Below are 27820 nucleotides of genomic sequence, written 5' to 3'. Positions count from 1 at the left end.
TATTTACCAATTTAAGTAGGTTTTATTTAATAATAGATAAGATTCTCATTAAATCACACTAGCATTTTACAAGGTTAACACGCTTATAAAATATCATGCATTTCAAACTTTTAAAACATGAACAATACTATAAATAATGACGCATTAATAATCCCATTTAATACTATGGTAATATAAATTTTTAACAGTCAACTTTCAATCTATTCATTCATTTATCACCGAAAAACAATAGTTTAAAAGATTTAACCAAAAAATCTGTCATTTAATTTATACTAAATCCCATATATATATCGAATGCGATTTTTGCATTTCTCGTAATATTTAAGTAGATATTTAGGTCATGGAATAATACAGGTCATGAAGTCAAATTCAGAGATTATTAGGATTTAATTACAAAACTTACATTTCATTTTAAACAAAGAAGCACGGTGCTAGAAAATAATGAATACAACGCATATTATACATATTTGTTGAATAATATAATCATACATATTTTTGTCTAATTTCATATAACCAAATTTGAATTTAAAATATCAGCCCTATCAACCAAATATCAGTGTTAGTAATCATTTCAACTCAAATACAAAATTACCATATGAAAACATAATAAGAATGTTCACTAAAACACTAAATAGCAAAAAATTTGTTTTAACGTAATTATAAATAGTTAAAATTTATACTAACTGTATACTTTTGTTATGACACCAGATACTTAAATGTTATAAGATTTTTAAAATATTAGATTTAAAATTAGTACCTCATTTGTTCAAAAAGATCCCTTCCAACCTTTGCATATACACGAAAAATGTACAAACACCAAAATTAACCTTTCTTAATCACATTAGTGCTTGAATATTGAGTTGCATAAATATAATTAACTATAAAACTTGTTTTAATTTACTTGATACTAAACCTATAGAGTAGTTTCTCTGTGACTAAACTTCTAATACATGAAATACAAAAAATATGAAAAATAAAACAAAACAATATATGTTGGTTGGGTGCTGGGTTTACATCATAACTTTATATATTCAATATTATATTTAATGATATCAATAAAAAAGAATAACACTATTAATTAACCTTATAAATATGTCAAAGTAAATAAAAATAATGAATTATATGGTAAAATTATACTAAAATAAGACAAAGTACTTTTACTGTCCTGGACCTGACAACGCTTTATCCATAAACTTCCTCTTTGCAAAACATAACCACCATTTACTAGGCTTGCCACTATTACCAAATACTTTTTCACATACTCTTAATCCAACTTCTTGCCTCAACTGTGTCAGATAAGACCTTAAAAAGTCAACTTCAGCAGCCTTTTCAGGTTTGCTTAAAAAATTAGAACTATGTAAACTGTATATTTCCTTTTATAAAATAGAATACCTATAAACGGAATTTAATGGAAAACCTGCATCTCCTGGTATATCAAATCTTGAAATAGCCAAAGTATACATTTCATTTTGAGCTTGATTTTTATTAGAGCACCTTTGTAATTTCTTCAAACATTCCGTAATATAGAGGGTAATATATATTAGCAAGCGATCTGACTCAGACTGAAAATATAAAATCAAAAGAGAATGTTGAGAGTTATGAGTCATGAATTGTAACAAACCTTTATTTCATAGGTCCTAAAGAAAACATTAGCTTTAAAATAATACAATGTTTCGTCTATAATATCCTGATCACTACTTAAATATGGGGGCGCAGGCCCTCTAAAGTTTGTTCTAAATGGTAATATAGCCATATTTCCAACAACTTGCTCAGGTCCGAGAAAATTGGAGTGGTAAGCCTAAAAAATTATTAGTATTATAATAACATTAACATTGTTATATGTTATAATTACCGGCATTATAGTTATGAAAGTTTAATAAATATATACTCTTTAAAAACTTCCTTAATCAAAAGATAACAAATGTCACTCTGTAGGTGAGGTCAATAATAATAATATTTTCTTCTTCTTTCCGATATCATATCATCACATATCATATTTAACCAGAACCAATAGTGTTTAGTTCTGAAGAATCCTTTCGGTGGATTTCGGGAATTTCCGCCTAATTTGACGACGTTGCCATTTACAAGCGGCGGTCTTTTAAATAGCACCAGCATTGATTAAGAGCTTTGGTTACGTTTTGTTTGCAGTTTATTTGTTGTGCCCTTCATCTTTTGAATTTACAATGGTGAACTGTGTGAATATTGTTAAAAAAGTTTTTTGTAACACCTCTAATTTGAACAGACATAGGAGGACTTTTCATCCAGGAGCGTATATATTCAATTTTGATATTAATTTCACAAATTGGATTCAATTCTATACTATATTCATTATATTTTAGACATAGTTGATCCTACGAACGTCAAAGTACGGATAAATATGACTATGTCGTTTATATGACCATAATTCATCAAAATCCCAACTCTTTGATCCTATAGAATAATTGTAGAACATTAAAATTGAGCAGTTTGTTCTTGTTTCGATTCAAGTATAAAATGGAACATGTTTAAACAAAAACAATTTTTATAAGTTATTTAAAGACAATTTCAGTAGATGAAGATCAGGTAATTTTATTAGTTAGTTATCTTATAGAGCATTATATTTTATATATGTTTGGAGGTATTTTTAAAAGTCATAAGGTGATAGGGTTTTGATATGATTTAAATTATTTATAGTTGCTTATACAACTCTAGTATTCTGTTTTAATAATTATTTTTATCTTGGGCTTGGTTAGGAGTAATAAATCTTGCCATTGAGTTATTTATATTTATATTATGCTAATTATTAATATTACAATTTTTTAAATGTATTACATGAACAGCAAAATAAACAATTGTATGGAATAGGAGAGCTATTGTCCCATACTGAAAGCCTTATAAATCAAATCTACTTTTGGAAGCGTGCATATATAAAATCTAAGAGACAAGTTCACAGTATGTTGTTACATTCTGAAATTCTTCTAGAAAAATGCTAAACAGTCAAACAACTTGAGGTAATCAAAAATTCACTGCTTCCAATAGAACCAACACTAAAGGTTATAAAATTTAATATAAAAGAAACCACTCAGCCAAAGGAAAATAAACTTAATGTGAAGAAAAATATTCTACCTCAGAGAATATTTTACTATAAAGAAAAAGTTTCCTATGAAAGAAAATAGAGATGAGTATCTTTAAACAATACAATCCAAAATGATGACAAATCAACAAATTTAATTAATGTCATCAGGTGACTGGGGCCATCTAGAATTTGCCATTAAATATATTTTTGAATAATTGTGAAGATAAGTATACATTTTTATATTCTGACCAATAAATTATATTTGTTATCATATATGTTTGTTTCCTCTTTTTCCTTTTAAAATTAAATATGTTAATAAGATGCCCTTCAGATTGGATTTATTATATTACAGATGGACATTATACTAATAAACTTTCTTAAAATTTCTGGGTTTGTGAATTCCTAAATATATGTTATACTCTTTAAAATATATGAATAATTTACAAAATAATACCTCTAGTTTGTTATTGTAATGTTTATATGTTGATGAATAATTACATATCATTTTCTTTTCAGAATTATTTTAAAATTAAAGATGTTTATAAAAGGTTCTTCATATTTTATATTCTAGTAGATAAAAAATGCACTAAAAAATTGAGTTGAGTTTTAACAGAAATATTAGGTTCATTTGAAAATTCAAGATAATTTATATACATATAATATATGTATATATATATATATATATATATATTATGTTCTTCACGTATATGCGTATAATTTTCAACTACTGGCAATGTTGCAAACTCAAACCCTTATGCAATGCGAGGACTCTCTAGAACTAGACCGACAAAACATTGATAATATATATAACATTCCTTTATTTTATATATTTTCCTTTCCTTAATATAATAATTTAACCCCAAGGATATCACATCATCAGCAAGCTAAACTCATGGCCGGCACGACTACCCGTTAGGTTTATTTACATATTTTGTGTTACCGATCTGACGGCTAATTCTAGTTGCTTGATTTTGGGCGTTTTTCGTTTTATTAGAAAATATTTAATATATCATACAAATACATATCACACAAATATATTAGGTCTAAAAATTCTTCCTCCGTATAACTTTTAACCCTGGGGAGGCAACATTTTCACTAAGCGGACTAATCTATCAAAAACAAGCTGTTATAATATTGCCGTTCTTAAAAATGTATTTCTTCTTTCTTAAAAAATGTTGACCCATAAGTGACAGATTGTTAAATAATATGACTATTGTATAATAAATTTCACGGTCTATGAAATACCACTTATACACAATACTACCATATTGTTGTCTGAGTTTACAGTAAATAGTATACAAATAATCATAATTCAATACATGATATCATCTATTCAATCATGGAATAAGTGAGTTAAACAAAGTAAAAGCAAACAGTTTCTAAATAAGTTTTTCTAATTAAAAAATTCCCTTTGATATAAAAATAAATAGTATATATCTATATTACTTCCAAAATAATTGAATTTTTAATGCATAATTTTAACTACAAAAAAAAACATTTATAAAAAGTTGAATATTTAGAAGTGAGAATGTGACCTCTAATTTTTTAAGATTTAATAATAATAGGTTATGTAGTAATATAACTGTTATATAGTTTGTATAATAAAATTATCTGAAAAGGAATTTATTTGAGAAGGAAATAACATGTGTATCTTACTTTTTATTTATAAAATAAATAGATCATGGTAATACTAAATTAAATTACCAACAAAAAGTTTGATTTTGAACTAAAACCACAATAAAAAGGTTTTAATAGTTATTTGTAGGATATCACAATAGCTATTAAAATTAAAATTAATTTTAGTTCAGAATCTTTAGAGGTAAATAACAGATAGATAAAATTTATATGTTTGTCACTTTTTATTGTGGTGATCTATTATTCTGACAAACTGACTGAGTCTGAGAATTCTTTGATAAATCTTGCAAATGTCGTTCCACCTAAAAAAATGTATGATAAATATTTTCACATAACCAATTATAAATTATCAATCAAATATATCACCCCCAATATATCTTTATCAAATTATACATACCAATTTTAAAATGTAATCATAGCTTTTACTTTTAGTGTCACCTCCTACATTTTCCAATTGGTATGGAGGACTAATAATAACCTAAAAATATATCACTTTCGAATATCATACAATGCTTGATATACATTATTTTGTGGATTTTCAGTTAATTACATTAGAACCAATTTTCATAGTATATTAAAGGAAAATTACCTTCTTATCACACCTATAATACTTACCTCATCCAAAACTATAATATCAGAGTTGTTCCATCTAACTTCATTATTATCAAACATTTTCGAAATGGCTATGAACAATCTTTGCCCTTCAGAAGAAACATTGGCTGAGATAGCTTGTAATAGCCGTCTTTTTTCATCTACTTGATTTCTTATCCTCATATTTAGCTAAATGTACATACAGGTAGAAATGAATCTTTTATATCTTCAGTACTTACTCTTTGAAGATTGAGACTCTGAGGTACTTCTGAAATGTAATGTCCTTCCTTTTTAACTTGTAACTCACTAACATATGAAAGATTTACAAATTGGACATTATTTAGTTTTGGATCTCCATTTGAGGAACCACATTCTAAATATTTGTTAAGAAAACAATAACATAAATATGCACTTAATAAGTGACTATATATAAATCAGCCTTAAATTATTGCGACTAATGGATTTGCATTAAACAAATTAGAATTCAAAAATAAAATTGAAAATTCACAACAAAAATACATGTTTGTCAAAATGAAGCACTAAACAAAACAAAAAAAAGGATACTAAGGATGAGCATTTTATTCTGCTGTTCAAAGGCTAAAACTTCCCCTTCTATCTCTACATTATAACATGTTCTACACCAAACAATACTTCCTAAAGAAAAACAATCTGAAACCGCAGCCATTTTCAAAAATCAAAATGACAACAACACCAAAAGTATTTGGAAATGTCACGTGGGACTAGCAAATTTGACATACTAATGACTTTTTGCTAAATAGGATTGACGTCTAACTTCATGTGATATCTACGAATATCAGTCTACGGATTATGCCTGAAAAAAGAAAAGAAGAGGTTAATATTTTGAAAAAATTAACTAACAACTTTCATATATACAATAAGCCAATTTATATGTAATACGTTTTAGTAGTTTTTGAAATAAATTAAAATTTTTATTTTACTCTATCAATTTATATCAAAATCAATTAAAAAAACAAATCAATTGGGAGAGTTAGTAAAGTAAACTATAAATACAAAATGTTCAATATATAAATGAATATATATATATATATATATATATATATATATATATATATATATATATTCTATAAATTATATTCTGTTGCTATCTTTACTTAATACCCATTCCTAATAGAATTTTCCAATGGTACAAGTTAATAGTTACGTCATTGGTTGGGCAAAGTGTCAGTTTGACTGAAATAGTCCGGGGGATTTTTGCAATTAAATATTTTAAAATTTTAAAAAATATATTTCAGGGTGCAAACCTAACAAGCATGTTATCTGTTTGTAAGCAATCTATTTCACAGACTCTTCAAAGGTCAGTATTTATTTGACATTGTGATACGTTATCTTGCCACTTAATAATAATAATAAGTAAACGATACCCTCTTGAACTTTCATTTGTTTAAACATTGTTACAGTTTCTTATAAATAAATATTCTGTGTTAAGTAAACAGTCGGATGTATTTTAATTCATGCATCTATTTGGTTTTTAAACTGCTGACAACAATTTTTTTTCATTTTTTTTATGATGGAAAATTCCTATATCTTCATTCCTCTATGTCGTAATAAAATCAATATCTATAGATATTTTTGCTTCTGTATTCTATATCAGAGTTGATCTCGCTATTATATTTCCCCTTTAAGTAATTCGTATATTTAAACATTATTTATTGTCTGGAGTGTATTTAATTTATAAAATCCAGCTGATTTTGACATGTTGACCTATATTCGTTATATTCATACAATGGAAAATAAGTATACATATAGATATACTAACTTTTAATTTTTTTTTACAAAATATCCTCTTATTTTATCATAGGTTTATAAATGTTTGGTTGAAAATAAGTTAAAAACATAATTACTAGAAAGCGTGCCATTTTATGCCAAAAATATGTTGTTTTCGACATTGTTTTTATTCTCTGTACTCCAAGGTCTAAAGTTTAATTTATTTTTAAGACACATTTACGCAATCAATGTGTTGCCATGCAACTTAACTATTTAAGCTATCAACGCATGAAATAGTTTTTTTGTTATCAATATGATTCAATGAAAGATTTAAAACATGACTTTTAAACATTTTATCAGAATCAGTAATAAAGTTGTTAATAAATCAGTCACATATTATTTTAAATGTTATCAATATAACTCAGTTATAACTTATTATTAATTAAAGTATGGAACTTAAATACATCACTGAATGCATCCTGAGAATTAAAAGTCCCTATTCTAGAAATTGATATATTTAATTTTGAACTATTAAAATGTCATATTTTTCAGATCGGCCATACGATCTTTAGCCTCCGTTGTTCCTGAACTGAAAATAAATGATTTCGGTGTTAAAAACGAACCCGTCTTGAGTTATCTGAAAGGATCGGCGGAGAGAGCTGATTTGGAAAAAGCTTTAAATGAAACCGCCAACAAAACTGAAGAGATACCAATTGTTATTGGCGATAAGGAATTTAAGACTGGCGATGTTCGGTATCAAGTAGGATATTTCTATTTGAGGCATGTGCATGAATAACAAATATGATCAAAATTATCATTTCCAGGTAATGCCGCATAATCACAAGAAAAAGATTGCAAAATTTTATTATGCCGACGCAAAGTTAATTAATAAAGCTATTGATGTAGCATGTGAAACACAGAAGAAATGGGATAAAACTCCTTTAAATGAAAGGTGAGAAACATGTACAGTTAATTTTCTCACGTTAATTTTGTAAGATGAAAATAAATAATTAAAAACACATCTAACTTTAGCTAATAACTTGTAGATTGAAGATCTGGGAAAAGGCTGCCGATCTGATGGCTGGAAAGTATCGATCAAAACTAAATGCAGCGACAATGTTAGGGCAAGCTAAAACCGTTATTCAGGCTGAAATTGATTCAGCTGCTGAGCTAATTGACTTTTTTAGGTAAATATCTATACGGGGGTAATATAGGTGTATTTAACTTTTATTTATATAGATTGAACGCATTCTTCTTAAAAGAAGCTACCAAATACCAGCCTATTTCAGAAAATCCTAAAGTTACTAAGAATTCAATGAGGTATAGAGGAATTGATGGATTCATTGCTGCTGTGTCGCCATTTAACTTCACCGCGATTGGTGGAAATTTGGCTTATACACCTGCATTAATAGTGAGTTTATTCAAATTTAATTATGGTATAATATGTGGATTAGTAAAACATCATCAATAATTTAATCTTTTTTTATGTAATAAAAATTTATTGGTGTTTAGACACTTTAATAACTACATTCACGCACGCCCGATTTCTTTTTAAATATCGCAGAAGAGTGAAGACTTTGATAGAAAAGTAGTGTATGATAAAAATTATATGCGTCCGTTAATTGCGATGTGTATTAGATATTGAATATCTGAATTATTCATGATGTGTTATGTACATTTGTTATTATGTAACTGCACTGGTCTGTAATTGTTTTCTCTAAACTATTTGTATGCATGATATTTGATGGCGTCCTTGAATTCAATTGTAGTTAGAAAAATATCATATATATTTAATTATATATAGGTAACATTTTCAGTAAATTTAACTGATAATTCAAACGAATCATTCATCATTGTAGCGCTTAGTAAAATCTCTTACTATATTCATCTAATATAGCAAAATTTTGATGAAGAAATTTAAGTGTAAGCAAGTCTAAAAAATGAATTTTAAGAGTTATGCTGCATTTCAATTTGGAAACAGTAGTTCTGGAATGATTTTCCGGTAATTATAGTTTTGATTTTGTTGATTAATAAGCTATGACATTTATAAACAACCCATGCTTGTTTCCGAGTTTTCATTTATAATATCTATTTATTCAATTTATTGTCGATAACTCGAAGAAATTTTGTCTAACGGTATCGAAAAAAAATTTCAATGTCATCTGGCATGGACAAGAGTAAAAGGTTGTGGTAAGCATTTTATTTCGTTAGGTTTTAAGGTTTCTTCAAATAGATTTGCGACTTCGGGGATTAAACTCGTTTTTTTGTGCCGAATTTTACTATGTAGTAATATACCTTATGAACCATATAACACATTCACATAAAAAAAACAGCGGACTTGGTATATCCTCAAATTAGTTCATCCTCTATTTACTTCAGCGCAAATGTTCTTTAATATTTGAGTATATTTAATGTTAATAGTTTTATATTTGCGTGGTTTTCATTAATTTTCAACCCCAAAAAAATATGCATAACTTTTGAGGTTTTCTTTTATTTTTCTTAATATCACATCAAACAGTTTCTGTGCATATAGATTTCTTTAAAAATATTAAAATGATGTAAATACAAAAAGTTCTATATAATAAAAATAATCATAACACAAAATATATATGAGATAATTTATGTTTATTTATTTTCTTATACTGTCTCTTAACATATAATCGCCTAGTTGTTAATGAGATTATTAATTCCTTCCTTATTTTTATTTTTTTTATCAACTAACATAAATCATATTAGGGAAATGCAGTTATTTGGAAACCAAGTGATACAGCTATATTAGCCAACTGGGTAAATTTCAAGATTTGCTTAGAGGCTGGCGTGCCTCCAGGTGTCGTAAATTTTGTACCAGCTGACGGTCCAGTATTTGGTGATACTATCACCGCCTCGCCTCATTTAGCCGGCATCAACTTTACTGGAAGCGTACCGTAAGATAAATTAAATAAGGCAAATTACAACTATTTACTTGAATATGAATATTTTGCGATAGGACATTCACACGATTATGGAGACAAGTCGGTGCAAACATCGATAAGTACCGAAATTTCCCCAGATTAATAGGAGAATGTGGAGGTAAAAACTATCACTTTGTCCATCCGAGCGCTGACATCGATACTGTCGTAAACGGAACGATTAGGAGTGCTTTCGAATTTTGTGGCCAAAAATGCAGCGCGTGTAGTAGGATGTATGTCCCAGAATCATTGTGGCCTAAAGTATGTTTAGATAATTTTGTTTTTTCAGTATATTCGGTTTGCAAATATCTATATTTGAGATGTCGAATGAAATTAATTAGATATATTTAAAGGGAAAATCCTTTGAAAGCCTTAAAATGACTAATTTTTAAAGTTTTTTTTTAAAAGGACAGCAGACCAGATTTTAGAATTTTTTTTATTAATTACATCTTACATTAGGTATGCTTAGTACAATTTTAATTTACAATTAATTTATTACCACTGTTCTGTTGTACTTACTCTAAAACACAAGCAAAGCGAGTAAGGGATTAATACATCAGTATGTATTTGCCAAATTAAAATTAAACTAATCTACGTAAGCTAAAGTTAAAACTACACTTATACATTAAACAAATTCGTGTTGTTTGATTCGCTTCAATCTTCTGATTTCTTGTGTGTTGTCCAGCAGCTGTATTGCTTCCACATTGTTGTGATTTAGCCTTGTGATTAATCTTATTTCATGTTCTAGGACGAGATCTTATCTAATCGTAGAAATTTATTTTGGGTGTATTGGATTACTAGTTGATTTGATATCTTAGTCAACCTCATATTTGCGCCCCACGAGTCCAAATTGGCTTGACCGATTTGAAGCTATTAATCTGTATTTTCCAGTCTCTATATATCAGATATATCTTTTGCCATGATAACTGTGTCGTCGGCAAATGTTCCAAGCATGTTATAAGTACCACAGGTTCCTACCCTGTGGAACTCCAGCCCAAATAGGTTTAAGTGTTGAGAATTTCCTTTCATGCGAGATTCCAAATTTTCCTTTGAAGAGATATGATTGATGAGCAGTCGACAGTAATTTGTTTATTTTGTATATTAATCCCAAATGTCATACCCAGCTTGTGAGACATCCAGGAATATTATGGAGCAGTATTTCTTTTCTTCCAATGCCTTTTTTACAATCGCTGTTACTGTGAGCACTTGGTCGATTGTCAAGTGGTGACTTCGAAATCCAAACTGGAAATCTGTTATTTCTATAAATGATTTCATACGTTTCAACAGCAGTTTCTCAAATAATTTTGATATTGCAGGTAGCAGCGAAATAGGCCTGTAAGATCCAACTTGTTCTGCCGGCTTGTCAGGTAATTTTTATAAAGGATGGTATTCAACATTTTAGTGTATTAACAAGATTAATGCCCTAAATATTTAATTTAACTCAGATGTTTCCTCTTGCCAATACTTTCGATGTTGTATTTTCGTAATATTAAGATTAAATCTATCATTTTTAAGTGTAAAGGGTTTTCCTCCTTTTCATTATAAATATTAAAATATCTTATATTTAGATTAAAGATAAGTTGATCGCGCAAAGGAATCAATTAAAAGTAGGAGATCCCACCGATTATAATTCATTCACTTCTGCAGTCATTGATGATAAAGCTTTCAAGAGAATATCTGGTTATATCGACCACGCCAAAAAATCACCAAATCTGGAAATTATTGCGGGTGGAAAATATGATGATAGGTAAAGCTATATATAATATTATGCGTGTTAAGTCCCTCATATTACTTTATTTCAGTACTGGATACTTTATTGAACCTACTATTGTTCAGACCAAGGACCCACAAGACAAGATAATGGTTGAAGAAATTTTTGGGCCAGTTCTGAGTGTATATGTTTATCCAGATAAAGATATTCAAAAAACTTTGGAATTGGTTGGAAACTCAACTGCTTTCGCGCTGACAGGGGCGATTTTCGCTAAAGATACGTAAGTAAAAATATTGATATATCAGTATTATTAAAATCATGATCATATATAAGATATTTTCAAAGGAATATGTTGATATTCAAATATATAGTCTAAAGGCAAACCCCTATATTTGGGGCGCTAATTTAGTCTAACAGTAAAATGTATTTTACTGATGTCTTCCTCGTTCACCATATTCTGTTTATTTGCACGTTCATTAAGATCAAAGTCAGTTTGATTTAAAATCCTGAGGCTTGGTTCTTGCATCAATTGGGTTTTAATCCATCAAAAGAGTGCGGCCTTAGGTATTGATAAAAAATGCGGTGTAATGATCTATCACGGTATTTTCTACCGCCCATGAAGGTCTTAGTGGCCCGAATTTTGGTTTTCCAATCTGCTCAAACTTTTTGAATGAAAAAGAGAAATGGCTCGCGCGTATGTATAGCGAAAATTGAATATTTCTGTAAGCTATAGTCCATGAATAACTGGTTTAACACGCAGTAAACCAAACAAACATAAGCATTCTTTTTTGTATTACCTTGCATTTAGCTATGTAAATTAGTTTTAATATTGAATATATTTAATTGCAGCCAGTTCTTAAAGTCAGCTATAGAAGAACTTAAAATGACCGCCGGAAATTTCTACGTCAATGATAAATCGACAGGAAGTGTGGTTGGGCAGCAACCTTTTGGTGGTGCCAGATTATCAGGTATAAAATTAATCAAAACTAGTTCATTAAAAATTGCTTGTATAATTATATAATATTATTACCAGGTACTAACGACAAAGCTGGTGGTCCACACTATATTTTAAGATGGGGTAATCCTCAGGCGATTAAAGAAACTTTTGTTCCCTTGACTGAAGTTAACTACCCATACATGAGTCAATAATTATATCTCAAAGACCAATACATTTTTTAGAGTATGATATTGGCGACATTATTTTCTGTTGTGATAGCTGATTTTTATTTTAGATTTGTATGTATCTGTATCGAAACGATTATGTGTTTTAAAAACACATTTAGCAATTGTTTAATAGTATTATTTTTAAAGTGGTGATAAACACAACAAAATATTTATTTATTTAAGTTATCATTACATTATCAACTGCCACAGATAATTAAAAAAATGAATTTTAATTGAAAAAGTATTAATTGAAATATTTATCATAACATAATCTTAACTTGTAGCGGCGAATATCACTTATTTAGGACTTTTATTACTATGATTCAAAAACTCATTAAAGTATATCAGGTCCATTTATAGTAATATTTCCAAAATATGCATGGATTTAGGATATATGTATATTATGGAATATGTACATTTTTATAGTTTAGTTTTGTTGCTTGTGTAAAACATGGTTACCTCTATTTAAGATAAAAACAATTTATGACAATATATACTTAAAATTTGAGCATTGGGTCTATAAAGGTATCTGTATTTTACGACAAGAAATAATAAAAATTGCATCCCTACAGAGTATATGTTGTGTCCTTTCCTGTAATTTCAATATTTCATAAATTAGTGAACCAAATTGCACTAGAAACTGTCATAATAATAAAAACTTTCATACTTTTCCTGTACATATCCTTGATGTTACTAGGATAAGAATTATAAATTGTAATTTCAAGGTAGCTCTAATTATACTGCTTTACTGGTTAAATTGTTTCGTCCATCGATCGATGGACGAACCTTATTACTTATATATTACATTTTTCAGTCGACAATACCTAATTCTCTTAATGTTCTGTTGATTCTATGTCCCAAACTTGAATAATATTGTAATTTCATTATCAATTGTTTTACAACTTCTAAATCTTTCTGTTTAAAGGATTCTTCTATACTCAAAATTAATTTATCTATTTCTTTTTTATTTTTCATATTAAGTCCCTTTAATTTTTCTGGGTCATTTGTATTTTCAGCCTAAAAAAATCATTATAGGAAAATAGTACATTCATAGTATTTTGCTTTATACCTCTTCATTCAATTCCATCATTTCCATTAAAAAGTTTGAATCTAAAGGCTGATTTTCATTTATATGATTTCCATAAAGTCTCAACAGATGTTCTGCTCTCTTAAGCGGTGTTAACAAGCAGTTATATGCTTTATTAACTAATGATGAATAATCTGCCGAAATTTCTTTTTCTTCATCGGACCTAAAAAAAATTATATAGAAATTCAAGTACTTGTCATATGTGACACTAGATTAGTTTATTGTATTTAACGTACCTATTTACCTGTTTGTAAACTTGTCAGGATGTAGATGGCTTTGTAATCTTCTGTACTCATTTCTTAAAATTGTTTGGTCTATATCAAATTTTTCATCTAAATTTAATAACTTAAAATAGTTTCCAGAATGTAATGGTTTCTGGATAATATTACATTCAGAACAGAAAAGATCTGAACAATTACGTTTTGCAGCTCCACACTTCCAACAATTCTGTCCTTGGCTATCTTTGGAACAATATTTGAAGCTGGACCCAGAGGCAATAACACTTTTTACTTTCGCATTTCTAGACAAGTTATGAAAACTTCTAATATTGTGTATAGACAAAATACACTTTACTGGCTTTAATATAGACATCACATAAAATAATTGGAAATAAAATTATAAACATCTAAAAAATTAAATTATTTAAGGTTGTATTACATCATGAATGATATAATCGAAACATATCGGTTACATGCAAATAACATTCGATTGTACATTAAAAATTTGATCCTTGGATTAAATTACCTGAAGTATTCTACAGCGCTGTTCAGGTTGCAAGCGGAAATAACATGTAGTATTTGATAAATATTTCTTTAATAACCTTTATTTTACACCATGAATTATTCGTATCGTCGTATTACTCTGAAGCAATAATTCTTATATCAATTACTAAAACAACCAAAATAATATCGATTAAGCCCATTATTAAAATTACGTCATTGTCAATCTGGATATATTAATTTGCTTTTAAGCAGGATAACCTTAAAGCCAAACATTTTTTCTATGGCCATACACATCTTTTAAAAATATTAAATATATGTTTATATATAGAATGATACTGTCTGTTAAAATTTTATATTGTGACATCTAACGGGAAATATTACCAACTACTAAATTACATCAAGAAAACTGTAATATTATAAAAATTAATGGATTTTTTAGATTATAGGAATAAATGATTTATTAAGTAAACAATGAAAATTATAAAAATCTTAATGTAAATTTGGGTAATGCAATTAATCTACAATTTGCTCAGTGCTACTAGAAATTATTAATAAATGTTTCATTGGTTCAATTTATTAAATATTATGCAGTAATGTGAATTTTGCCCGTTTATTTGTATGTTATTTATTATATTTATTCGCATATTTTACAAATTCAAATTATATATATCTGCTTTATAACTAAGTAAATTATGATTATAACTAACAATTTCAGAAGTACAAATATAAAGGTATGAATTCGAGAAGTGGTTTTCGGATGAACCTAATAAATAATATTGTTGCTTTGAAAATGTTCTTCCTGAAAGGAAGCAGGTTATCGTCGTGTCGCTATTGCGGTAGGATCGAAGTAAGTAAAACGATAGGATATGATAATCCAGCGAATTGTTCTGTTCTGTATAATTGTTCATTATTTATTTTTTATTTTATTTTAAAATAATATGTTATAAATTTTATAATTGTTGTAGGTAAAAAATAGTGCAAATGACATCACAGTTTCAAGCTATCGTCATGTTTCGTTTGTCATATCCAATGTAAAATCATCTTATTGTTCATATCTTCAAGCACCTTTTATGAAACTCTTATATTTTAGAATTATAAATAAGACTCGTCCCCATACAAATCATCCTGTTTGACCAAAACAATTATCTCACTCGCTATTTCAAATGTCAATCTAATTTTCAAATCCATTAACAAAATACAGAGGAATTTTTTTTTTCGTTTACTAGAATGACCAGCTAGAACCAAATGGTCTTCGGCTGATGTCTCTTCAGGTTCGGGATATGATTGTTTTGCGGGCGACAGGGACCCTGGGTTACGACTGGGACTGTCGTAGTTTGTTTACTACCGGGGTTTGTGAACGGGTAGGGATTTTATTAAGGTGTTATCGTGTTCTAAGGTTCCTATGGAGAACCTCACACTGAGAATGTTTATGAAATTTTTCACACACGGGATGCCTGATTCAAGGTGTGTTTTGACGTTCCTCATAAATCATGGGGCTCTGAGTAACGCACGGATTATTTTAAATTGGAACACTTGGAGTAGTTCAAGTTGTCTTTCCAAGACATACCTGTACCACACCTGTGCTCCATTGAGGCAGATTGGACGGACTAGCATTTTATACAGAGTCGCTTTCTGTAGGATAATACGGAGGAGATACAGAGGAATTAAAAGTGTATCTCCTATATATTACCTGTGAACAATTTTAGTGGTCATTTGCCACCAGACTGAGAATATGAGTAGCGGGAAATTTCAAATATTTTATTAATAATAATAACAGTAATAAAAATAATAAAAATAAAAATGCAATAAGTGTTTTAAAATACATTTTATTTAAATATATGTAAAATTTACATTGCAAATGTTACACTAACAATACATTAAAACGTAATAACAGGTTTAAAACAAACTTATACTTTTAAATATAAAAAGTTTAGTCCAAAATATCCAGTAACTTCTTGATTATTTTCACCAAATATAAACACACGTTCTCTACGCATTCTTATTTTCTAGAATAGCTTTCTGAGAGCAGAAAGTGTCAAATTTCAGCTTTCCTACCAAATGTAGATCCAAAATGAACAAACTAAAACACTGTTTCGCATGTGCCCATTTAAGATACCCTTCTAAATTCTCAATATTTTGTGAATCCATTTTTTTAAATAATTGTCATGAAGTAGTTTTTCAAAAATAATCATCTGGTCTATTGGGATATGACGGTACAGTATATCCGAACTGTTTCCCGACTTGTACATGCTATAGGACATATCTAAAATGAGGAAAATTGCCTTGCATAGGGTGGAATCAGTAAGGTATAGTGTATTACGGGCTGCTAGAACCGAAAATGAATGAAACTATTATTGCAAATGTCCACTGACGTCAAATAAACAAATTGGCCAATAATTGGATGCTAAATGAACTTCGTTCTTTACACACGGTATCGCCATGTTGGCAGAAGGATAGAAAAAAATGTATAAAACGATGGAAAATATTTTGATTAATATAACAGCTCAATTTAAAAGTCCCCGGCCTACCATAGGAAATAGTCGCTGGTGGCCAGATCTGGAGAATCTGGATGACGAATCAATTCAAAGTCTAATTCATGGATTTTTACCATCGTTTTCACTCACTTGTGACACGGTGCATTGTCTTGGTGAACGGTTCAATAACGCTATACAATAGTCGCTGTTGATGGTCCTTTCTTTTTCAAGGCAGTCAATGAAAATTATTGGACATTGGAGTGAAACGATGGAGCCATGTTTCATCTATTGTCACATATCGACGCAATAACTCGGGTTTATTACGCTTGATCATCTTCAAGCAGTGCTCCTCATCTCATCGTTATTTTTAGTGAAAAGTGATCTGGTGCTGCACTCAATTTACACAGAGCTTCCTCATACCCAAATATTTGTGAGTGGTATGATGTACATGTTCAATTGATATCTTTGGAGTGTCTGCTATTTCATTCAATTTCAATTTACGGTCATTCAAAATCATTTTGTGGATTGGTTTTCGTCGGTAACAACCTCTCTTGGGCATCCACTGCGTTCACCGTCTTCGGTGCTAATTTTACCACGTCTAAACTTAGCATACCAATGCTTAATGGTTGATTTTCTTGGGACAGGACAAGATTTCGTTTCAATTATATTATAATACAATAATATTTCAAGTATATTATTAACACGCGAAATTTCTTTTTATCCATTTTTTTCACAATAACAAAAGTTGCTGTTAAATTTATACACGCATCTTCTGAGGGTTAGGGCTAACTAAAAAACATATGGATTTAATTCTAGTAGCGACATCCATGTGTCAGGTCGGGGACTATTCAATTGGCCTGTTATATTGTACAAATTTTTCTCAATAAATATCTTTTATAAGAGTATAAAATGATCATAATTCATGCCCCTAACAGACCTAACAGTATTGTAATTTTATTAGAATATTTATTTATGTTTAAGTACTAAACCTCTATTTAACAATAATATTTAATGCATTACTCTTATTACTTTATATATAAATCAAAAGGCAATAAAATCAATTTGATTAATGAAAAACTTCAATCAAATAAACATGGAAAATTTTTATGAATTATTTATTTATTATAGTGTGTAATAGCCAAATTTTGGTTTATTACTTGTTTTATTAGTTAAACAGTTGAACAGCATGTTGTATCAAAAAAATCAGATTTTCTTGGAAAAATATCAACAAAGTTTGAATTTTCTTCTGAGTATATCCGGACTAAAACCGATAAGCAATAATGAGTGGTGTTACCGAATTTTTATTTGTTTACTCGTCTTATTCCAACTTGTAATAACTTACGTGTGGATATATGAGGAATATTTAGCATTTTCGCAAGGTCTGATAATTCCATTTGTGATATTTTCAGATGTGGCCCTACTTTGTACAGCGGTTTCGGCTTTGTATAGCAATATCTGTATATTGGTAATAAAAAAACAAAAGTTCAAAAAATTACAGTTTATGATTACTGATTTAAATATGAATCTAGAAAAATATTCTGGTAAAAAAGTCGCATACAGCCTGACAGAACCAATTATACTTATTGTCGGTTTTCGAATATTACTTCTTGCGAATCATGGTATGTTCATCTACACGAATTATAATTCATCCTCTTTTATTTTTATGCTGCTCATGTATACGGTTAACTCGACAGTAAATACATTTTGTATTCAGTATTTTAATGAGGTACACTGTTTTGGTTGTACAATATCAGTTGCTAATGATAATTTTGCCGATATTTTTCCAAAAATTCAAATGATCAATAATCAGCTCAATAGGATCAAGAGGGATAGAGGAATTCTGTTTTTTAGAAAAGTATATGAAGATATTTTTGACATTATTAAAACGATTAATGATACTTATGGATCTCAGTGTAGCACAAATATTGTTTCATCTATAATACGAATAATGGTGGTGTGGTTTTTATTAATTTCCGGATATTTGTCAGGTTACCGATTTAGATTGAGGTTTATGATTCCTGTTTTAACAGAAATATTTCACTTGTGGGTAAGTAGAAAACCACTACCATACAGTCTATCTGAAGTTATTTTGTACATAGGTCATCTAAATTTGTGACGTCAAAACGTTGCAATGTTGCCGTATCAACTCTGAGTTTTAGTTCAGTTTCAGAATTTATTTTAACATTATAGTAAATGTAATGCATATATTATCGAAGGACTTTTAGGGTAAATTAGATGGCTCGGTGAATGGAGGTAAAACGAAATGAAACAGTGGTGTTTACATTATATGACCGTTATTTATTGGCGATATAAAAATATAGAAAATTCAAAATAGATAAAACGGATGACAGCGGTGTTACCTGGAGACGAGGCTTGGGCAGTCGATGGTGGCACGTCTAAACCAAACGATGGTCGGTTACTAAATGATTGGAAATACCCTTCAATAACATTCCAGATAAACGTCTCGGGGTTGCCAGCTATTCGTTATCGGGTTCTAGTTGGCGCTGCTGGCACCCCGCCATGTTCATCAACTGATATTATATTTCTGGGTATTTTGTAGACCGTTATTCCACTATGTAAAATTCGACATGCCTCAAGGTTGCTGCAGATTTAAAACTACAATTAAGTACACAGTTATAATAGTGTATAGTTTAGGATTGTGTTTGATTATATTTATTTTGTACTCTTTTCCATACCACCTATGAGTTCGAGTTCTAGCCGCGATCTACTGGAAGCCTAATTTAACTAATTAACAATTGTATATCCAAGTAATATATTTTACTTTCATTAGAGACCATATTTATCTTTTACGCTTAGTTCTTGTGTTCTATGTCCTTCGGTATATTGTCTCTTTGTAAAAACATTTTGATATCATTGTATTTCTCCTTCGTTTGTTCTATTAATACCTGTATACATCTTTCTCGATAAAACTAGATTTAATCACTGCATTCTCCTTAATGTATTTGCTATGTCTGCAAAACAGTTATTATTCTTTCTCTCCTGACACATTTTAACCAAATGCTCATGTATATTCTGAACAATTACACACCTATCAGTGCTCATAAATGTTTTACACTCTACGGTTAGATTTTCTATAGTTATCATATATTAATTATATACTCACCTTTACTTATCCCTGTCTTAGAAAGTTTCATTCAAGTGAATAAGTAAGCTATTAATTTCTAATATATCTAAGATTTGTTTACAATTCCACCATTTGTCAATTTCTTCTTCTATGTGTCTTATCGAGTTCATACAAACCGAAAGTGTTATTAGCCATTCCTGTTTCCAGTACCAAGTACCATACGTCTGCAATGAATTATTAATAAATGTTATGACGAATAAAATCTAATCAATTGTTATGTATGTACAAAAAAAACTTTAGATATATTATAAATAAAAGCACAGAATCATCCATATATCAATTTTTTAAATTGAATTGTTGGACGTTTAAGTATAAATAAGGATTATATGAATACAATATATATCTATGTATGAGCAATAGATATGTATGTTGAAAACACTGCTTCTGTGTAAATAATATGACACGTATTTTTCTCAGTTTATATGTGAAGTCTTGTGGGTTATATTGTAATATATGTGAATAGGTCGAATAATAGAATGTGAATGTGGTATGGTCTGATGAATCATCATTTACATTGTTTCCTACAAACCACTAGGTTTATATACGGAGACCCCTAAAAGAAGTCTACGATCCGGAATGCCTGTTTCCTACAGTCAAGTGTGTGTGTGTATGTGTGTGTTGTGTGTGTGGGGGGGTTTCTGGTCTGATTTAGGCTACCAATATTGTTATATTTAGCTGATCATTTCATTCACATCACTGACCGGATTATTGCAAATTAATAGTTTTATTGATTTATTATTAGCACTATTATTGCGGACACACACTGCCTTATTTTAAGGTTGTACTGTGTCTATGTATACAACCAAAAATGTTTAGCCATGGTTTGAGGAGCATTTTAAATGATCATCAACCATCTTTCCTGGCCAACACAATCGCTAGACTTAGAGCAGAAAATGAGGATTATATTTCTATCTCCAAGATCATTGAAACAATTGGCGGATGTTTTGGTACGAGAATGGGACAATATTCTGTTAAAAATATATTCATTTTACGAATTCATTCCACGAAGAATCGAAGTAGTTTTAAAAGAAAATTGTGGCTCAACACCTTATTAGTAAATAAATGTACTATATATTTCAAGTATTTATCATAATATTTTATCCACCCTCTGTACTTATAAAGGTTTTATACTGACATGGAATCCTGAGTCCACCAGCTTACTGGGGTTTTTAGACTGACGGTAACGATAGGATACAATTATCGTGAGGATAGCATTTATAAACTGAATAGTACTTAAAGAATATATACATTTAGAATTATATATAATAGCATATGATTAAATAAAAATACATATTTAGTGTATATATAAATTAAACACAAATAAAAAAATATAAGTATATAAATATTAAGAAACAATATAGAAAAAACAGTATTAATGAGCAAGTATTATAAAGAGATTGAAGAAGTTTAAGAGTAGTAATTATGTATAAGTATGCTATGATATTATGGTTTTATACATATGTTATTTTATTCTATTGACATTAATTCCAAAATTACTTAAGTTTCGTTTACAAGACGTAGAAAATATTTATATTTTATTTATAATATATTTTTTATAATGTTAAGTCAAAATAACTGTAATAAATCTATTTTTTCTTGAAAATGTCAAGTTTTGTGACTGAAAACGTACATTTGTAGTACTTATTACTTTTCTTCTTTCATCAACAGATAAAAGCTGCTGAAAGTCATCGTTTACTGGTAGAAACTTACGGTGATCATACTGAAATAATAAGAAAATGTGAAACGTCGTATCGACAATTAAAATGGTGGTAATTTCAACGTTCAAGAAGAAGTACGAACTGTATAGGTGGTCAAAATAATTGGTCGAAAAGTTGAATGTGATCCGAGTCACAGTTTGTAAATGATTACAAGTGATGAAAAACATTCAAGTCATAAGGATATGGGTGCCATGATAAATTGAAGGACAGACAATTAGAAAATCGAATAATCGTCGGTGAACTGTTACTTCAAAGATGTGAAGGGAAGTCATTTTTCTATCGAATAGAAAGCGATGAAAATGAGTTTATTTTAAAAATGTCCAAGCGAAATAATCAGTGTTATCACCTGGTGAAGACTCCATATCATCGATGGATCGTGTTGGCCACAAGACTATGCTCTGTGTCTGATGGGGTCAGGTTGGTATCGTATATTACGAACTGTTAAAATCTGAAGGAACAAACAATATTGATCGCTACCGACAATAAATTATCAATTTGAACTGTGCATTAATTGAAAAATGGTGATTATGTTGCAATATCTTATGCAGAAAAGTAGCCGAAGTCGAAATCACTTGGATGGGAAGTTTTATCGCACCTGCCGTACTCTCCAGACTCGGTTTTATCCGACTAATATTTTTTCGTATCGATCGGACAGGCTCTTCCAGAGCAGCACTTCGCTGAAGAAGTTAAAATATTGCTCGATAAATGGCATCCATAAATTGTTTGAGAGATAGACAAAACGTATAGAACCAAATTACTAATAACTTGGAAAAATAATATTTTAGCTATCCATTTTAAATCACGTGTTTTCTTCAGAAAAAAATCAGAAAGGAATTACCGACATACCTCGCCATCATCGCCGTATCAAGACTTTGGGTGCCGAAGAGACATACACTTGCTTCAAATCGCTACCAATGTTGAAGCGCTACTTCTACGATAGAAGCAACTTACACTTTAATTAAAAACGCTTGACAGTCAGTATCGTATCATACTCTTCAAAGAGGAGCAGATTCGCTCTTCGTATGTCAGTCTACAGTGGTCGATATCCAATCGAGAGAATACGCAAAGTGTATGCCTGAAAATATTTGTGGTGAGACTGCCCTGAGAGATTTCTCTTTTGACCTTCCACTGTTTATTGTTGCCTATGAAGTTCCAGTTAAGTGATCTAGCTGCTTAAAGAGACTGACAATGTTTGCTTTTAGATATTTGTTCCAATTTTGCGCCATTTCAGTAGTCAACCAACTTGTTGCCGATAATCCCAGTGTGTGAGGTCAGCCATAAACATTATTTATTTACCCAATCTCTGTAGTAGTGAATAGTTCTCCTATATATGTTTAGCGGCTAATATTTCCACTGTGGGAAGCTTGAAGTGACTTTAGGGTACTGAGTTCTAGTAGGTAGAGTACTTTGATTTGAGTATATAGAGCTCGGATGAACTACGGCATTATTTTATTCTTGGTTACCCTTCTCATGGACATGTCATATCTCATCGTCGAAAAGATTGAAGGAACTTACAAAGAGTAATGTTTTGGAACATTTATGAATTTTGGTACATATCTCTTGAGATACTTTGAGAACTTTTAATAATTCGCCAGATATAGCTTTATTTTTAAGCAATCTGCGTTTTTCATTAAAGTATTTCACGTCTTGAGCAGAAGGTCTTAATAGGGCTCATAGGAAAGACAGTGATAACGTTGTGTATTCTTTTTAATTTGGCCAACGTAATTGCTTTGAATATGTTTATATGAGCACTCCAGTAATATTTTGATGGACTCCGGACATTTTATGAAGATAATTTTATGACGGATAGCATAACTAGACATATAACAAGAGCATAACTAAAACATTTTTTAGAGCGGGTTTTAAAATTATTTAAAGCATTACTTTCTGCGTTGCTTCGTTACTGTGGATGTACTCTGAGTCTACTACCATGAATCATATCATGAAGAAATGTTATAAATAATTTTGGAAAATCAAGGAATTAACCAATGAAAGTCATTTTAAAAAATATTTTAGCGAACTTATTAAACAACCTAGTACTATATATATTATTAGTTTTATATCAGCTATAACTAATTTGTAATGTGTGATTATATAGTGATGTGATAATATAGTGATTCATTGTGTATAATATTAGGAAAATTAATTTTAAAGAATTTACAACAGATGGTGTTACTGTGTATTAAATTGTATCAGGTACATTTGTAACAAACTTCATATTTAAGCCTCACTAGCCGACATACTATGCAGTATGTATCATTTTGTGGAAGGGTTAACAAAATATTTCAGTGCTTATTTTCAGTGCCTTGAATATTATTGAATTTTTATCGAGTAAATCGCATTTGTGGGAACTTTATTAGTTCAATTTGAAGAAAACTGCTGCTGAAGGACATCGAATAATATGATGAGCTAATAGCAACCATGTTTCATCGATTTCAACACGTGAATGGTGGTTTCGACGTTTTAAAAAGAATGGTTTTGACGCCGAAGACAAAAGGCAAAAAAATATTTAAAAATCCAAGAAGAATATGCAAAAATGTTAGTAGTAACATAAGACCGTTTCCGATCACTTGAAGAACATGGGAATGATCCAAAAGCTCGGATATTTTTTGGGGTGTGAATTGGAGCTAAGTGGCATTGAAATGCATTTATTCATGTGCTTACGATAATTCAAAGCGAAATAAATTATGGAGACCCTCTGGTACTCCAGCAATATCAACGGCAGATCTACTGCTAATATTAATGATTTATTAGTTAGTGCTTATAGAGAGAACAAACCTGATACCAACACACCAGTTTGGGTTTATTACCAAGCACTCAACAATTGGCCATGTCCACAGAATAACAGATGTTATTGAAAAAGCATACGAAAGTAAAAAAGTATGCTCAGCTATATTCTTGGATGTAACACAAGCCTTCGATAAGGTTTGGCATGAAGGCCTCCTTCATAAAGTACAGAAAATGCTACCAAAACAACACAACGAATTATTAAAATCATACATTACAACCAGAATGTTTAGAGTCAAACAAGAAGAACCTTACTCTACAATAAAAGAAGCTAAAGGTGTACCAGAAGAAAGTGTACTGGGACCAATGCTTTATCTACTCTACACTTGTGATATACCACAAATGGAAAATATTACGATGGCTACATTTGCTGATGATACTGCGATTATAGCTATCGAAGACAATAGTGAGGAAGCCTCACGAAAATTACAACAGGCAAGTGACAATATAAATAATTGGACACAAGCTTGGTAAATAAGAATTAATGAAAGTAAATCTGTACATGAGCAGTTCACCTATAAAAAGACCGTACAAGCACCAATAACATTAAATAACACTATCATTCCATGTAGCAATGTTAAATATCTCGGAATGAATCCCGATGCAAAACTTCGCTGGAAGGATATATATATATATATATATATATATATATATATATATATATATATATATATATATATATATATATATATATATATATATATAACCTATATGGACATACGCAGTTCTATTATAGGGATGTTCTGCAAAGAATAACATAAATAAAATACAAATATTTCAGAACAAGGTCCTGGGAGGTATTGTGGGCGCACCCAAATACTATAGGACTGATTACCTTCAGATACCCACAGTCAAGTCAAGAAATCAAGAGAATTGCAAGGGGACATGAGGAAAGACTCCACTCTCATGAGAAAATTGAAATATTGCAACTTTTGGATACGACCAGAACACGACACAGACTCAAAAGAATCAAACCATCTGATCTTTGTAGTGTTGTGTAGTAAGGTGCATATAATAAAAATACAGCAGTGACATGTATAAACATAATTTCACCAGAGACTGAGATAGGGTCGATGGGTCCTCCTAGTTATAAACCTAGATTTAAGTTATCACAAAGACAAATTGTAGGTTAGACGGAAACGACTAGTAATAATGTAATAATTAAATAATAAAAATAATAAATAATAAATAATAAAAAAAGTTAATGCTAATATTAATATAAATATTAATTATATAATATAAATTTTATTGTATAATAATAAATATTAATGCTTTGTTTTGGCGGGATCAGTTTCCTGTAGTATATTATGAAGTACTATTAGACTCAACAATGTTATTCTTCAACATCACAACGCTCGATCTCATGTTGTAAAATCGGGGAAAACATACTTGGAAACATTAAAATGCGAGAAGGTACCCTAGCCGTCGTATTCTCCAGACCTTGCTCCTTCCAGAAAATGGGTTGATTCGTAAATAGCTTCATAAGCTACATCGTTCTTTCGAGATGGAATCCGCAAACTGCCTGAAAGTTGGGAAAAAGTAGTGGCTCTCGATCAACAATAGTTGTACCGATTTTTGACATACAAACCTAATATATAACAAACATATTGTTGAAAACTACAATTGCAATTGTTACCTATATTATTTAACAATTAATCTTTTGTAGGTTTCTATCTTTGCTTTGGCTCTACCCTGTAAACAAGTAATGGATAAACTGAATGAGTCTAAATTAATCTGTTATCGAATAATGTCGAATTTGGGGCCAGCTTCCAGAAGGTTGGATATAATGTACGAAAAATCAATACTTATGGCATTAGCTGAACAATTAAGTGCAGCTAGGCCTGTATTTACTGCTGCAAATGTATTCACCATCGATTATACTTTATTATATTCTATAATCGGATTTTCTGCAGCTTATTTGATAATTCTAATACAATATAGTTCTAAATTAGTTGATACTTAACTATAACATTAGCTATAATATGCTATAATAGTTTTCGAAAAAGTAATTTCGGTTCTTTTCATATTTTTCGAAGCGAATTTACTTATGTAAATTTCCAACACTGCTTTTGTAGATTTACTATCTTTCTGAGCGAAAAAGTGAAAAATCAATCAAGTGACACGCCAATTTTGAAGCCAACTTCACACCATTAAGAGATTTTTCAGTGGTCGGAACAAGATATTTAAAATCATACAAATATTATCACTTTGCTTCGCGTGTATGAGGACTTTGCAACCGTTTGTGAAGCTTTTTCGAGTTTTTATATGTCTTGGAAACACGCTACGCAAACATAGTCTGGCTTCATTGAATAAGTATTTTCAGAGATAGGTAACTTTAAACCCAACTATTAGGAAAAACCGAAATTGTTTTTTCACTAACTTCATATATATTAGTGTATGTAAAAGTAGTGCAAGTGCAGTTTTATAAATTGAAATAAATTAATGTAAATAAATTCAAGTAAAATGTCGATAGGATATTGCTTGCCTTCCATTGTATTACTAGTTACATACGTTTGGATATTAAGTAGTAGTTCATAAAATATTTTAATATGAATACCTATTGCTTAAATAATATGATAATCAATGTTATTTAATTAATTACCTTACTTATTTTAGGTATTAACTCTCTTTGGAATATTCAGTAGAGTTCATAAAAAGGCAAATAAGCAAACATATAATCTATAATGTATGTTTTCTATATTAGCAATAGCTAAAAATATTTTGTATCACTATTTAAAAACATGTAGATTTATCAATTGAGTGATGTGCTAACTTGTTTTTCAAATTTCTAATTTTAATTTTCTAATATTCTGGCCATACCATATCATGCTAAATACATTATAAATATGAAAAGAGGAACAAATCCTATAGGATTAGCAAATAGCACTTAGTATTCCGATACATAAAAAGGGGGATAAGAGAAAGTGTAATAGAAAGAAGAATAATAGAAACTATAATAATTATAGAGCATAGTTGTTATGCACGACCATGAGGATACGAGGATATATATATATATATATATATATATATATATATA

The 27820-nt window shown here is 29.7% G+C and overlaps 4 protein-coding genes across 5 annotated transcripts; 1 reads left to right on the top strand and 3 right to left on the bottom strand.

Annotated features, from left to right (window-relative positions):
- Nucleotides 1-1022: 1022 nt before the first annotated feature.
- LOC143193473 (actin-related protein 2/3 complex subunit 3) lies at nt 1023-1992 on the bottom strand. Its single transcript, XM_076399699.1, has 4 exons — nt 1853-1992; nt 1622-1798; nt 1393-1562; nt 1023-1338 (listed from the first exon to the last, which is right to left on the bottom strand). Exons 1-4 carry the CDS (start codon nt 1856-1858, stop codon nt 1158-1160), a joined length of 534 nt encoding a protein of 177 aa, XP_076255814.1. The 5' UTR covers nt 1859-1992; the 3' UTR covers nt 1023-1157.
- Nucleotides 1993-4701: 2709 nt separating this feature from the next.
- On the bottom strand, nt 4702-6030 carry LOC143193472 (LSM12 homolog A). The gene is made up of 5 exons (XM_076399698.1): nt 5846-6030; nt 5521-5654; nt 5306-5470; nt 5088-5168; nt 4702-4992 (listed from the first exon to the last, which is right to left on the bottom strand). The coding sequence occupies exons 1-5, from the start codon at nt 5964-5966 to the stop codon at nt 4915-4917; spliced, it is 579 nt and encodes a 192-aa protein (XP_076255813.1). The 5' UTR covers nt 5967-6030; the 3' UTR covers nt 4702-4914.
- Nucleotides 6031-6401: 371 nt separating this feature from the next.
- Nucleotides 6402-13607, top strand: P5CDh1 (delta-1-Pyrroline-5-carboxylate dehydrogenase 1). Its single transcript, XM_076399689.1, has 11 exons — nt 6402-6617; nt 7580-7787; nt 7852-7979; nt 8074-8214; nt 8267-8438; nt 9764-9951; nt 10014-10236; nt 11544-11722; nt 11778-11966; nt 12536-12654; nt 12720-13607. The coding sequence occupies exons 1-11, from the start codon at nt 6574-6576 to the stop codon at nt 12833-12835; spliced, it is 1707 nt and encodes a 568-aa protein (XP_076255804.1). The 5' UTR covers nt 6402-6573; the 3' UTR covers nt 12836-13607.
- Nucleotides 13608-13643: 36 nt separating this feature from the next.
- Hsc20 (iron-sulfur cluster co-chaperone protein HscB-like protein, mitochondrial) lies at nt 13644-14813 on the bottom strand. 2 transcript variants are annotated; one of them, XM_076399697.1, is made up of 4 exons: nt 14682-14813; nt 14182-14562; nt 13920-14100; nt 13644-13867 (listed from the first exon to the last, which is right to left on the bottom strand). In XM_076399697.1, exons 2-4 carry the CDS (start codon nt 14526-14528, stop codon nt 13661-13663), a joined length of 735 nt encoding a protein of 244 aa, XP_076255812.1. In that variant the 5' UTR covers nt 14529-14562; nt 14682-14813; the 3' UTR covers nt 13644-13660. The 2 variants fall into 2 exon arrangements, with proteins under 2 accessions (XP_076255812.1, XP_076255811.1); XM_076399696.1 differs by lacking the exon at nt 14682-14813 and having other exon boundaries at nt 14182-14604.
- Nucleotides 14814-27820: the final 13007 nt, after the last annotated feature.

The sequence above is a fragment of the Rhynchophorus ferrugineus genome, unplaced genomic scaffold, assembly GCF_030347505.1.
Source record: "Rhynchophorus ferrugineus isolate W39M unplaced genomic scaffold, kcgeb_rfMv2 rfM3, whole genome shotgun sequence".
In the NCBI taxonomy this organism is placed as follows: Eukaryota; Metazoa; Arthropoda; class Insecta; order Coleoptera; family Curculionidae; genus Rhynchophorus; species Rhynchophorus ferrugineus.
The sequence above is the reverse complement of the archived record's forward strand: the minus strand, read 5'-3'. Positions and strand labels throughout refer to the sequence as shown.